The sequence below is a fragment of the Labeo rohita genome, chromosome 13, assembly GCF_022985175.1.
Source record: "Labeo rohita strain BAU-BD-2019 chromosome 13, IGBB_LRoh.1.0, whole genome shotgun sequence".
In the NCBI taxonomy this organism is placed as follows: Eukaryota; Metazoa; Chordata; class Actinopteri; order Cypriniformes; family Cyprinidae; genus Labeo; species Labeo rohita.
In genome coordinates, this window is record NC_066881.1 from 88,121 (window position 1) to 100,373 (window position 12,253).

General features: G+C 42.9%; 1 protein-coding gene across 2 annotated transcripts in view; it reads right to left on the reverse strand.

The window, feature by feature from the left end:
* Positions 1–727: 727 nt before the first annotated feature.
* Positions 728–12,253, reverse strand: part of ccdc88ab (coiled-coil domain containing 88Ab) — a 45,619-nt gene continuing 34,093 nt past the window's right edge. Inside the window, exons 25-32 of one of the 2 annotated variants that reach the window (XM_051125357.1) lie at positions 9,028–9,230; positions 8,356–8,397; positions 7,870–7,947; positions 6,935–7,129; positions 6,766–6,834; positions 5,937–6,127; positions 1,734–2,136; positions 728–801 (exon numbers count right to left, since the gene is read on the reverse strand). In XM_051125357.1, coding sequence (XP_050981314.1) covers positions 737–801; positions 1,734–2,136; positions 5,937–6,127; positions 6,766–6,834; positions 6,935–7,129; positions 7,870–7,947; positions 8,356–8,397; positions 9,028–9,230 — 1,246 coding nt within the window. In that variant the 3' untranslated portion in view covers positions 728–736. The remainder of the gene's footprint in view (positions 802–1,733; positions 2,137–5,936; positions 6,128–6,765; positions 6,835–6,934; positions 7,130–7,869; positions 7,948–8,355; positions 8,398–9,027; positions 9,231–12,253) is intronic. The other variant, XM_051125358.1, reaches the window with a different exon arrangement.

Sequence of the window (12,253 nt, forward strand, 5' to 3'; positions counted from 1 at the left end):
TAAATTAACCAAAATACCAAAAATAACGCAATTCATCATTTTTTTCCTTTCCTGAATAATGTTTCCCGCTCCGTCCGGTGTTGGACCGGTCCTGTCGGTAACGCGCTCGTCTCTCAGCGATTGAGACGTGGTCAGATGCGAGTATGCGGAACGATTCTCATAAGAAAAATATTGATATCAAAGTTTTTAACTAGTACTTTTATTACATATTTATTGTGAAAATGAGTATGCAAAATAAAGCGAAGAGAAATAATGCGATCGCTCTCATTTAAACAGAGAGAGAACATTAGTCAAGACAGAAACATCAAACTACTGTATATAAAGGACAGCTAAATATAACGGCATTACGTGAACATTGTTTAACATATTACGGTCCTTTGCCTTCCACAGACGATATAAATACATATAAATACATTCAGAGCACTTCACTTAGTGTTTGTTATCAGGATGTGGAGACTTTCAACCAGCAGAGCAGGAAATGTTTCAGAACCAGATCACCTGCGCTGCATTTAATTTAACGATTCAGTGTGAACATATCTGTGATTGATGCTGTTCAACGCTACTGATTATCTTGATTATGATGAATGATGAATGCGTGAGGATCCTTGTACTTTGGGCTGGAGGTGGACTAAGGGAAGTTCTCGAAGGTTCAACAGTGACCCTACAGGTAACAAAGGCCAGCGTTTCCTGAGGATGAGCTTCATCTGAGGAGGATCGTGACACTCACCGTGCGAATTCAGGACAAACTCTGAGCTCCACCTCTGCTTTTAGACTTCCTGTTTTCCTGTAACACTTCCACATCTGCAGAACGAAAGCAAGGCACACTTCAACAGGACATTACAGAAGAATCGATATAATGAAGGACGTTACGTGGGTACACAGCATGCAGCAAACACCATCAGCGCTGGGTCGGCAGAGTTCGGGTCCCTGGAGGTCCGGCCGCTACGGCACACACCAACACCACCCACACCAGACGCTCATCCTGATCAGTGGCATCAGAATGGAGCGAGGAGGATAAAGCCATGCACACAAACACCATCAGAAACCCGTGAACGGCCACCGTGTCATTTCAATAAGACGATCAGAGGAGCATCGTGGGACTCGTTCTACAAGCCTCATTTCATAAATATGAAAGTAGATCAGCCTCCGCTAGCGGTGACACACACAGACAGCAGGTGGAGATGACGGACCACACCGGTTAATAAACAGTGATGAGGATCAGCTCAAAAGAAGAATCACATGATTATGATCGTCACATGATAAACACATAAAACACACACACAGGCGCCGTTATGACCAAACTCATGCAGACAGGGGTCGGGGGTCCGGCGCCGAGAGTCACTGAAGCTCATGCAGTCACACGCAGCCGTACTCGTACCACAGCGACTGGCCGTCCTCCGAGGGGAAACCGGCCTCGGCCTCGGGCTCGGCGTCGGCGGGACGCTCGTCTGAGCTCGTGCCGCCGCCGCCGCGTTTGCTCGAAGGGGCTTTATGGGGAGGGCCGCTAATGTTACTAACGAGAGACGTGTTGAGCGACAGGATGGCCTGGTTTCTAGCGCCGCCCGTCACCGCTGGCTCGCTAAAGATGGAGTCCAGAAAGATGGAGTCTACGGTGAAGGAGGGACCTAGAAAGGCCTGCAGGCTGGACAGCTCGGGCTCCTCTACGCTGCAGGGCATGCTAGCGGACTTGGGCAGGGCTGCGTCGGGGGCCTGGGGATCGGGGCCGTACTCACTGGAGGCGCTCTTGGTCCTGGAGGGCGACGGGTCCACCAGCACGGGCTGCCGGCTGTCCTTGGAGAGCAGGTCGTGGATGCTGGTCCGGCGGACGGTGCCCTCGGCGGTGGAGATGACGCTGCTGGCGCGGGGCAGCCCCGACGACGAGTCCAGCCGCTCCGACACGGACACCGCCTTGCTCTGGGACGACAGGGAGGCTCGGGGCGGCGCGGAGCCTCTGGCGCGGGTGCTCTCGGCCTTGCGCAGGCTGGGACGTCCCGGTTGGCCCGCTCGCGCGCCGCCAAAGTCCGACGCCGGGGCCTTGCCGCTGGCCGAGCGCAAGATGCCCCGGCTCTTCGCACGCTCTTTGGACGCCTGCGGCGCGGCTCCGGACGGACAAGATGATTGTGCTGAGAGAGCGTCCTGCGCAGGAGAAGACAAAACACACTCACATACAGATTTCTCCACAAGCGTCAATTACAGGAACATGTCAACCAGACACCTGCGATGATGACGTCTTCACTCACTGATGATGAATGAACAGTGTCGGTAAGAAACCAATACTTTTACTCATGACAGGGTTCCCACTCTTTCGTGAACACCAGATTCAAGGACTTTTTAAAGCACCATTTATTTGATATCAAGCACCTATTAAATTCACACGCCAGCATATGCAGTGTCACGAAACACCTTGTACAGTACTTAACATTTCACTTACACTTAACATTTACATCAAAAAATTCAGAGTAACGAGGTTTCGAATATGTAGGTTTCATTAATTTGGACCATTTTGAGCAGTCGTGTTCAAAGGAATTTTGAATTCTTAAATATCGATAAAAATGTATATTTTTTGCATCAAACTGTTTTTTGCTGTCATTCTTGTAAAAGATTTAAATTTGAAAGAATTTCTCAATTTTTAAATTAATAAAAAAATGGTTAAACAGGGCTCTACACTTACTTTTCTTTTTAGGAGCACTCTAAAAAAATTAGGAGCAGTCAAAAATTTCAGGAGCACCTTCTAAATCAATAATCAAAGTCTGATCATATATTAGCCTTCCTATTATGAAATGATATTTGAAAGTGATTTACAGGAAATTTAGTTTTTACCTTTGTAATGGCATTTTTCTAACTTTATTAAAAGTATGTCATCACTTGTCAAATTCAAAACAATATATTTATAAGCTTTTTTAAAAAAATTCTAATTAAACCAACAGCATAAAAACAAATAGAATAAGAATACGTTACCAATCAAATGAAATCATGTATATATATATATATATATATATAAAAAAGTACTACAGAGGCGGCACAGAAGAACACAAAAGTGTCTTGTATTTTTATGTTTAATGAGGCTCAGCGGTCGCATGAGTGTAATCAAATTCATAACTTCATGCTGAGGTTAATGTTTTATATATAAAATTTTGAATGTAGAAATATTAAATGATTTAAATAATAGAAAAGATACTTTAAAATGAAAGTAAAACTGCCAGTAGGTGGCGGCAAGTCATTGATTTTATCACTGAATCGTTCATTGAATTGATTCGTTCGAACGGCTGATTCGTTTAGGAATGAAGCAAGTGACCGTCATTATGAATGGGTAATTGGAACAGATTCCATTAAAAACGCCCATTCATGCATAAACCAAACAACGCTGTGTTTGAATGGAGATGCGCAGCAGCTCAGCTGTGACTTTGAAACAATTTTCATTGACAAAATAGAGTAAAATCAGGCAATAGTGTTCAGACAATGCAAGTCACTTAATATTAACGTCTTGTTTAGTGAACTGTTGTTTAAATCAATATAATTTGTAAACTCCCTTAATCAATAAAGCTGTCTTTCTACTTTGTTCATCGTGATCTTCCAATAGTCAATGCAGCTCATCCACAGACGATGGTTATAGGTGCCGGGGGGGACGTTTTTACTGTGCGATTAATATAAGCAGTTCACGCCCACATCAACCCCATCACTTTATTTAGCGTTCATGTAAACACTACATTCAGATTCATCAATTGGAATTAATTCAGTCAGATTGAACCAAAAATTGTGCATGTAAACGTAGTTGTGTTCAAGGAATCAACATGTCTGTGATTCATTACTCACCACTGCAAAAACACATTGTAAGTACATTAGAAACCTTTGAAGCTCCTCTCAGCGCAAGCACAAATATGCTGATAGAGTCATTTGCACTGATGCTCTTAAATATTTTTTCATAGTCGCACACAGTAGTTTTCAGTCACAAATGCACTGCTTCTCCATCGGTTCATGCAGGGCGGCGTCAGCTTGCATGCTAAGATTTTTTTCTTGCTCTACCCAATCTCCAACACAATCATTAACGAGGTTTCATTTAGTCTTTGTCTGTGCATATAGGAACATTTTTGAAATAGCACCATTCCACTAAACAAAATTTATTTAAAATTTATTTCAAGCACTTTCAAGGACCTATATTTGTTTTCAAGTACTTTCCAGGCCTTGAATCCATGTGTCTGATATTCAAGTACTTTCAAGAAGCGTGGGAACCATGTCATGAATAAAAGTACTGATTTCTTACCAACTCTGATGCATTAAATTGATCAAAAGTGACACTAAAAACATTTATAATATTAACAGAAGATTTCTATTTGAAATAAATGCTGTTCTTTTGAACTTTCTATTCATCTGTGAATCCAGAAATCCAGAAAATATTGTGCAGCACCACTGTTTTCAACTGATAATAATCAGAAATGTGTGTTGAGCAGCAAATCAGCATATTAGAATGATTTCTGAAGGATCATGTGACACTGAAGACTGGAGTAATGATGCTGAAAATTCAGCTGCGCATCACAGAAATAAATTACAGTTTAACAGATATTCTAGGGCTGTCACTAACGATTATGTTGTTAATCGAGTAATTTGTCTATTACTTTGATGATTAATCAAGCAATTCAATAATAATAACAATAATTAATTTCAGGTAATAAAAATACTTCAAAGCAAACAATAGCCTTTAAAATGAATTAAAATCTATACATAATAGCAATGAGGCAATAATTAGTTCAGAATAGGGCTATTTAACGATTAATCGTGATTAATCGCATACAAAATAAAATGTGTGTGTGTGTATGCACTGTGTATATAACAAAAATGTTGTGTTTACATATTAAAAATATTTATATATAATACCAATTGTATGACTATAAATATTTACATGTAAATACAAAATATATACTGTATATGTGTACATATACACGCATAATAAAAAATACTATAACTTCTCAAACGTGGACATGAAAATGTGTAAACTCAAGAGCGAGGGTTTAAACTTTTATTTTGAAACCACTATAAACAGTTATCATATTGAGAAAAATACTGATATATTCTCCTACGTTTGTGTAGGTTTATAAATGATTTACATTACAAATCCGATGAAATGGCGCACACTGTGTTCCCAGATGAATGTTATAATAAACTCACAACAACATGCAGAGATGGAGTTTGTGACGCTCCACACATGTAAATAATAGCAGTTTGTGTGAATTTTCATTTGTGGAACACACCCTTTATTTTGCCAGTTACTCGACACAGGCAAAATGCAATCAAGGATTTTTTTTAAATTGACTACTCGAATTGAATCGAGGAATCATGACAGCCCTAAGATATTCACATCAAAAACAGCTATTTTACATTGTAATAATATTTGATTGTTTTTTTCTGTTTCTCTGTATGTTTGTTTGTTACTCTGTGAGCAGTAAAGAGCATCTTACCAGCCCCAAACTTTTGACTGGTAGTGTTTGCACTGGTGACATTCATCGGCTAATTTTACTTTAATATGGACAGTGATTCTGATCTTCAGCCGTACAGTCACAGACACTGCTGGGATAATTGAGTTTTTTCCAAGCTGCTCTATTACTGTGGTTGACTGATTTCAGATGAGCTCATCTCTAAGTGGAAACAAAAACAAACCAAACCGTGACTGATTGGTTTACATGCCTGTCTCTTCCTGTCTGAGTGGGCGGTTCTTGACCAGAGTACGGCCACGGTGAACAGTCTGACCGCGTGAGACTAGTGTTTCACGAGTTCTCCTGAGCATTCAGTCCTGCTAGTTAATGTTAAACAAACTTGGCTGGAAGCTGGAAACTGAAACTGGAAGACTCATCGCTGGGACGGTGCAATGACTGCTGCTAATATACACTTGTACAATACACTTTTAATGATGCTATGTGTGTTTGTGGTGTGATGAGCATCACCTCTGCTGGCTCTGTGCTCTCATCCAGGAACTGCTGCAGGGAAACCATCTCACTTCCTGCAGATTTGGCCCTGCGTTTGCCGTCCACCGAGCTGTGCTGCGCTGACGTCTGCCTCACGGGACTGTCCAGACTCACACTGACGTCACCGCTGCTCTCGCTGTGAGGCCGACTCGCGCTGCCGTTCATCACACCTGAGTGACACACACACACACACACAGTGTCACACACTCAACATCTACAGCGGAAACTCTCCTGAATCGTGACTGCATTTGCGCCATTGAAATATCACTGTACGAATGTGTTGATTATTGTTCCAACACATCACCCTAACAAACTCTGGCTGTAGACAGCCATTATAACAAAACACAGCTATGTAATTTTGATTGCACATCGTAATATAAGTCAGTGAATCAGACATCACGGCTCACGCTTGTTGTTGCATGCAGGAAACACTGGTGCATAATTGAATGATAACTGATGAAATGTACGGATGTGCCATTTTCCCAACTGATGCAAACAAGAACTAAATTGAAAATTATTATTGCACAGTTTTAGTTGCGACCTGGAGTCCTACAAGCTCCGAAAGTAGGATCATAATGAAATCAAGATCTAGTCTATATAATGAATTTATTGGAGAATGTACCCGCCGTTAACTAGACAGCCGTCTAAATGATGCAACATGAAAGCTCTGAGAGCTGGAGCGTGATCAGTCGGAGCAGCAGGAGGTGACGTCACACTGGGTCAACAGATGGTGCGGGACAGAAGCTCACGCCAGAGACCAGAGACACTCTGCCCTGCTGGACAGAACGTGTGAAGAGCAGTTACTCACCCTGCGCTCGCAGCGCGCTGCTCTCCTCCGACGAGATCTGTGTGATATCATCACTGGACATGGCGTTACCTGCAGACGAGACAGCAGCACAGTGATGCACCATGTGACCAACGCTCAAAATACAGTTATATTTGATCACGTGTCCCTGTACCCAGCAGTGAACATGCACCTGTTTCGGAGCGGTGGCGAGCGCCGCGGGTCAGAGTCAGGCCGGCGTAGTCGGCCGCAGTGCTGGAATAGTCCATGGACCCAAACTCCTTCCCGTGCTGAGCGCCGATGGCCTCGTCAGGAGCTTCTAAGTGATCCGTGCTGCTGGACCACTGACCCTCGGACAGAGCCATCGTCTGCAGCAAGTCATTCATGGCTGAGACAGACACACACTGGGTTAACACGCTAAAGGTCTGCTGCGAGTCGCATGCGCTCAATATGAGTGAACACACAGGAGAAAAGAAAGAGACGTGAAGAAAGACAGCAAGGCTGAATGCAAGTGATTAATGAAGCAATGATAGAGGAAACACAAAAGACATTAGCACAACCTCACAACTTCACGAGCGCTTATGATACTATTCAAGCAGCAGAAGGTCTGGGGAGACACTCTTGGCTCAGACTCGTCTGTCAGACTCATGAACAGTGTTTCTAATACACTGAAATGAAAATCTAGCAGGCAATGTGGCGGTTCAACAGTGTATTAGCAGGACGCTAGTGTTAACTATCCTTGACATATTATATGTGTGATAAAACAAAGTTCATAAACTAATCCGTTCTTCTAAAGTGTGTGGGACGGGCGTTAGTGTCTTAAAAACAAATAAAAGTACATATCTAAATGTTTATATGTCTGACGGCTGACAATGTGACCTTGTACTTTAATCCTGAGAATCTCTGGTAACTGATCTGAATTATAATTATATGCATCTGAAGAAATGAACACAAACTCTAACTATGTCATGGTCACTGTATCGGTCACAAGAGAACGAGGACAGTGCAGGTATGTAAAGCGGCTGATGATGGTAAATGATGAGAGTGCTTTAGACGACCACTGCAGAAGAAAAGGACAGTAAGAGTAAGAAGAAGAGCGTGATGGATGAGGACGATCAGATGTCTTACACATGGAGCGGCGGTAGACGGCCTTCACTCGGTCTTTGTCCTTGGATCGGTTCCTCATGAACGGAAGCTTTTTCAACGCTGTCACCGGACAGCATGGCGAGGCAAAAAAACGCAACGAGCGGGAGGAGAGAACAGATGCATGTTAGCATGACATCCAGCGCACCATCCTCTCAAACTGATGCTCATATGTTTAACATGATCACTCTGAATGTCAAAAGAACACATGTAGTGAGACGTACGCCACAGCGTCTGATGCCAACGGGACAACGGGAAATTATTAAAAGGTGCAATGCGGAGACAGTCACAGATCATCAACGAGCGGCTCAAATGAATATTCTCCCTGTGCTCTCACACACAGATGAATGAATGACTCTGGAGCACTATGGCAGACAGCACTGAACTCCAGTCACACGCACTGTTTGCATTGCACCTTTTAATAGAGAGAAACACAAATGCAGAGCGTTCATGGGCTGACTGACAGCATACCGTTAGAGGAAGCCTGCGTTTGGCTTTTCTCAACTCTCTTCCCTTTGCAAAGAAAGCAAGAAAACACAAGAGAAAACGTCAGGCCCGAACTACGCGATCATACATCTAACATGACCTCATGTGTGTTTGTTGAAATCATTCTCTAGCTGAGATGTGAGCTTGCTGTGTTAGTTGTGACAAGAAAAGTTTTCTATTGTGTGTGGACAAAATCACAAACAGACACATTAAACACCTTTCTACTGTGCTGACTTCACAAATACAGTTTTGACCAATCGTTGTGATGACTGATTAACAAACAAATGATTCTTTTGAAAAAGTTGTGGGGGCATGTAAGTGATGAAAGGAAACATGAGATGGTGGATGGCATCAAGAGTGACTTTTCCTAATTTTACATCGCACGCACCACCAACGTGTACTAGCAGTCAGACCATGCCTCTGACACACACCTCTGAGCTGAGCTGGATTCACTCAGGAAATCAGTGAAAATCAAAGAAAGAATAAGTCAGAATCATTCGGTCACTTACTGAACCTGTCGGAGTGATTCCGGAGGTTTGTGGATTCAGGAGTGAAGTGACTGACAAAGCTACTTTGAGACTTGCACACTGCAGGAAGGTCAGTCCTGTGCTGCAGATAGAGAACACTGCAAGGAACAGGAAGTGTGCTGATACTCACTGCTGCTGCGGTGGGTGAGCGTGTCCTCCAGGGAGTTGGAACCAGAGCCGATGGATGAGCTGTCTTGACTGTCCGGGTGGGGCAGAGTCAGGAATCCTTCGCTGGACTCGGAGCGGGGTGGGGTCTGTGTGAGAGAGCGCATGCGCTCACGACTCTTTGGCTTGATGAGTTTCCTCATCTTTAGCGTGATCCAGTTGCCCCTCCTGCAGAAACAGCAACTCTCATTATGTGGTCTATGTCCTGTAAAGCATCTCATGTAATAATTCAAAACCCCAAATACTGCAACACATCAAGAGAATGAAATGCTCACAGACATAGCAGATTGGAAGTTTCAAACTGTATTGCAACCGTGTTTTTCTGAATGAGTAGAGTAATACATGACAGAGGCATCTGCACTTGTCCACAAAGACATCTTCAGGTAAATGGGCAGTCTGTTTCTGGAGCTCCCAACACTGCACATTTTACACATTTCAGGTCTTGGAGTCTTTACTAATGAGCTGATAACCTGAATCAGGATATAAGTAAAAGTGTGCAGTGTTGGGGGCTCCAGTAACGTCGTTGGGAATAGAAGTCTTCACGGGTCCACTTGGATCCGAAAATCGAAGGCGAGACCTGAGCAGGTTTGGGTCCAAAAATTCTACGAGTGTCTCGGACACGGTTTTGGGTCTCAGGTAATTTTAATAAATGTACTTTTTCCAAACGGACCCGATAAGACCTGAGGGTCGGGTCAGGTCAGGTTCGAATTTTAGGACCCAAGAAGATCTCTAGTTGGGAACCACTGCATTAGGGAAGCCCTGCTTCTTCCCTACATAATCCACTGCATGGACACAATCCACTAGTCCGTGCTTCTGAGCAAATGAAAATGTCATCTATCACCCTCAGAGATGCAAGGCTGTAGTCTAGTCATAACCTAAACTCCCCCTGGGATACAGACAGTGTGCACTTGTTACTTGACAACTAGTCAGTATTCAGGACACCTGAGGAACCTGCTTCTGTATTTTTCAATGGATCCTAAGGACCTTGACTGTATACTTCAGGTTTGATTGATCAGGGTTGGAGATAAGCTCTGCAGGACAGTGGGCCTTGAGGAACAGGGTTGAAGACTTTTGTGTTATTCTATAGCCTCTTTCACACAGCAATTTTGGAAAAAACATGGAAAATGTGTCCTGTGACTTGTCCTGGGATGGGTTGATTTTTGGTTCTTTTTACACTGCCATTGATTTTTTTTGGAAACTGCGCGTGCATTCACACGCATCCTGTAAAGACACGCGGCATTTGGATGTGACGCGCAACGTTCCACTAAACTGGCGATTGATTTCAGCATCAGCAAGGATAGTGATAACCCCCTGATCTCTGCTTCATTCTGGTTTGAACATATTTTTTTGTCGTGAACACTGACCTGCCTTCAAAACACCTAGTAAAAGAGTCGCACGATAACACGCGTCATCACTACGACACACCCTTTACGGCACTGGTCCTGGCTTTTGTTTACACAGCGCTCATTCTGGGACTGATCCCGGCAACGTTACTATGTCCTCAACCCGGGATCAATCCTGGGACGTATTTGCGTTCACATAAAAGGCACTCTGAGAATTTTCCAGAATCAATGAGCAGTGTGAAAGGGGCTTATGAAATGGCTGTTGCATTTATAATGCTGCTGCAAACACACAAGAAGCTGTTCATCTGATGCTTTGTGGCTGTCCCATCTAAACACACACTCTGGCCTCAGTGGGAATAAACCGTGCAATCTGTTCTCCTCCACAGAACTAAATAGAGGAAAATGACACACTTTCTACTCTCAAACAACTTAATCCCGGTTTAATCATCGTTGGTAGAAGTGCTGAATTTGGGAGTAAGGTCAGCCTGGAGAAATTCTGCATGAATCTGAGGTGGTGCATCTGCATAATAGCAGTCCATAGAAATGTTTAAGCACAACTGTTTATCCTGGCACTTATCCTGCACTTTCTGGAGTCTGTGTGCTATAGGGAGCGTAAATCCCTCCTGGTAATGTGTTCAGATGAAAGCATCACTCTCTGAAGGGCATTATAGACCTACAAGTTGCAGTTCCAGGCAGTGATGCTGTTCAAGATAGTGCTTTTTATCTGGGAGAACATCCATAAGTGTATTGCTGTGCCACACTGTGTATTATGGGTGTGCCACGACTGTTCTGCAACAGACTGGGCTGTGTTTTCCAAAAGCACTGTGAGCTCACGTAGAACAGGAGCGCTTTACAAAAATAAACCGAAACTCAGCGAATACAAACCTCACGGACATGATAAATATACATATAGAAAGCTCTAAATTATTACTTAACGAAACAAATCAAATCGAAAAGAAAAACTCTTTCATTATGTAATCTATAATGATGCTTTTCTATCTAAAGGCGCGTCCAAGATGACGAGTCCAGATCGGCAAATTCATCCTGAAATCACAGACTCAGAAAACACTAGTTTATTAATAAATATTTAAAAAAAAATCTCTTTACTATTTTCCCCTCGACACATTCATGGTAATTACTTTTGCCGGTGCTTTGCAGCGAGCTTTAGCCTGTTGCGTACACTTGAACGCGGATCTCTTCCCGTTCGCTGAAGGCACGCTCGCTGCTGCTGCTGATGGAGACGCTAAACGCCTTCCGAGCCGGTCTCAAAAAAGCGAAAGTGAGATCTTGTGTTGTTTTCACCAGCGGGGAATTTTTCATCACCATAAATTGTGGATGTCAAAAATATAAAAAAATAAGGAGAAGCCTAAAACAGACCCGAAGCCTGGCCCGCGTCTGAGCTATGACGTGAAAATTGGCCCGAAGCCCGGCCCTAGGGACGTAAAAAAAGTCAGACTGAAATGCAGGGCTCTAAGTTCACTCACTGGGTTGATGCGCTGACCACCGCATGTAACTTTTAACAAGATTCACTTGTTTAAAACACTCTCAATTATATCAATTATATACCATAGAACCTAATACACTTCTAAATATATACAATATGGAAATTATTTATTATCTTTGCCGGCGATCACAGTTTGAGTATACTTCTATGTAAATGCATACATAAACCGTGCTGTCAGCAGGCATTTCAGAACAGAATGACAAAAACAATATTAGTAATTCTGATATAACATACCAGTTGAGAAATACTATAAAATACAATGTTTTGTTTGTTATATTCCAGAGAATAGTATTCAGTGAATTAACATTATCCAGTGAATTCTTCACTCTTTAGCCTATAAACTG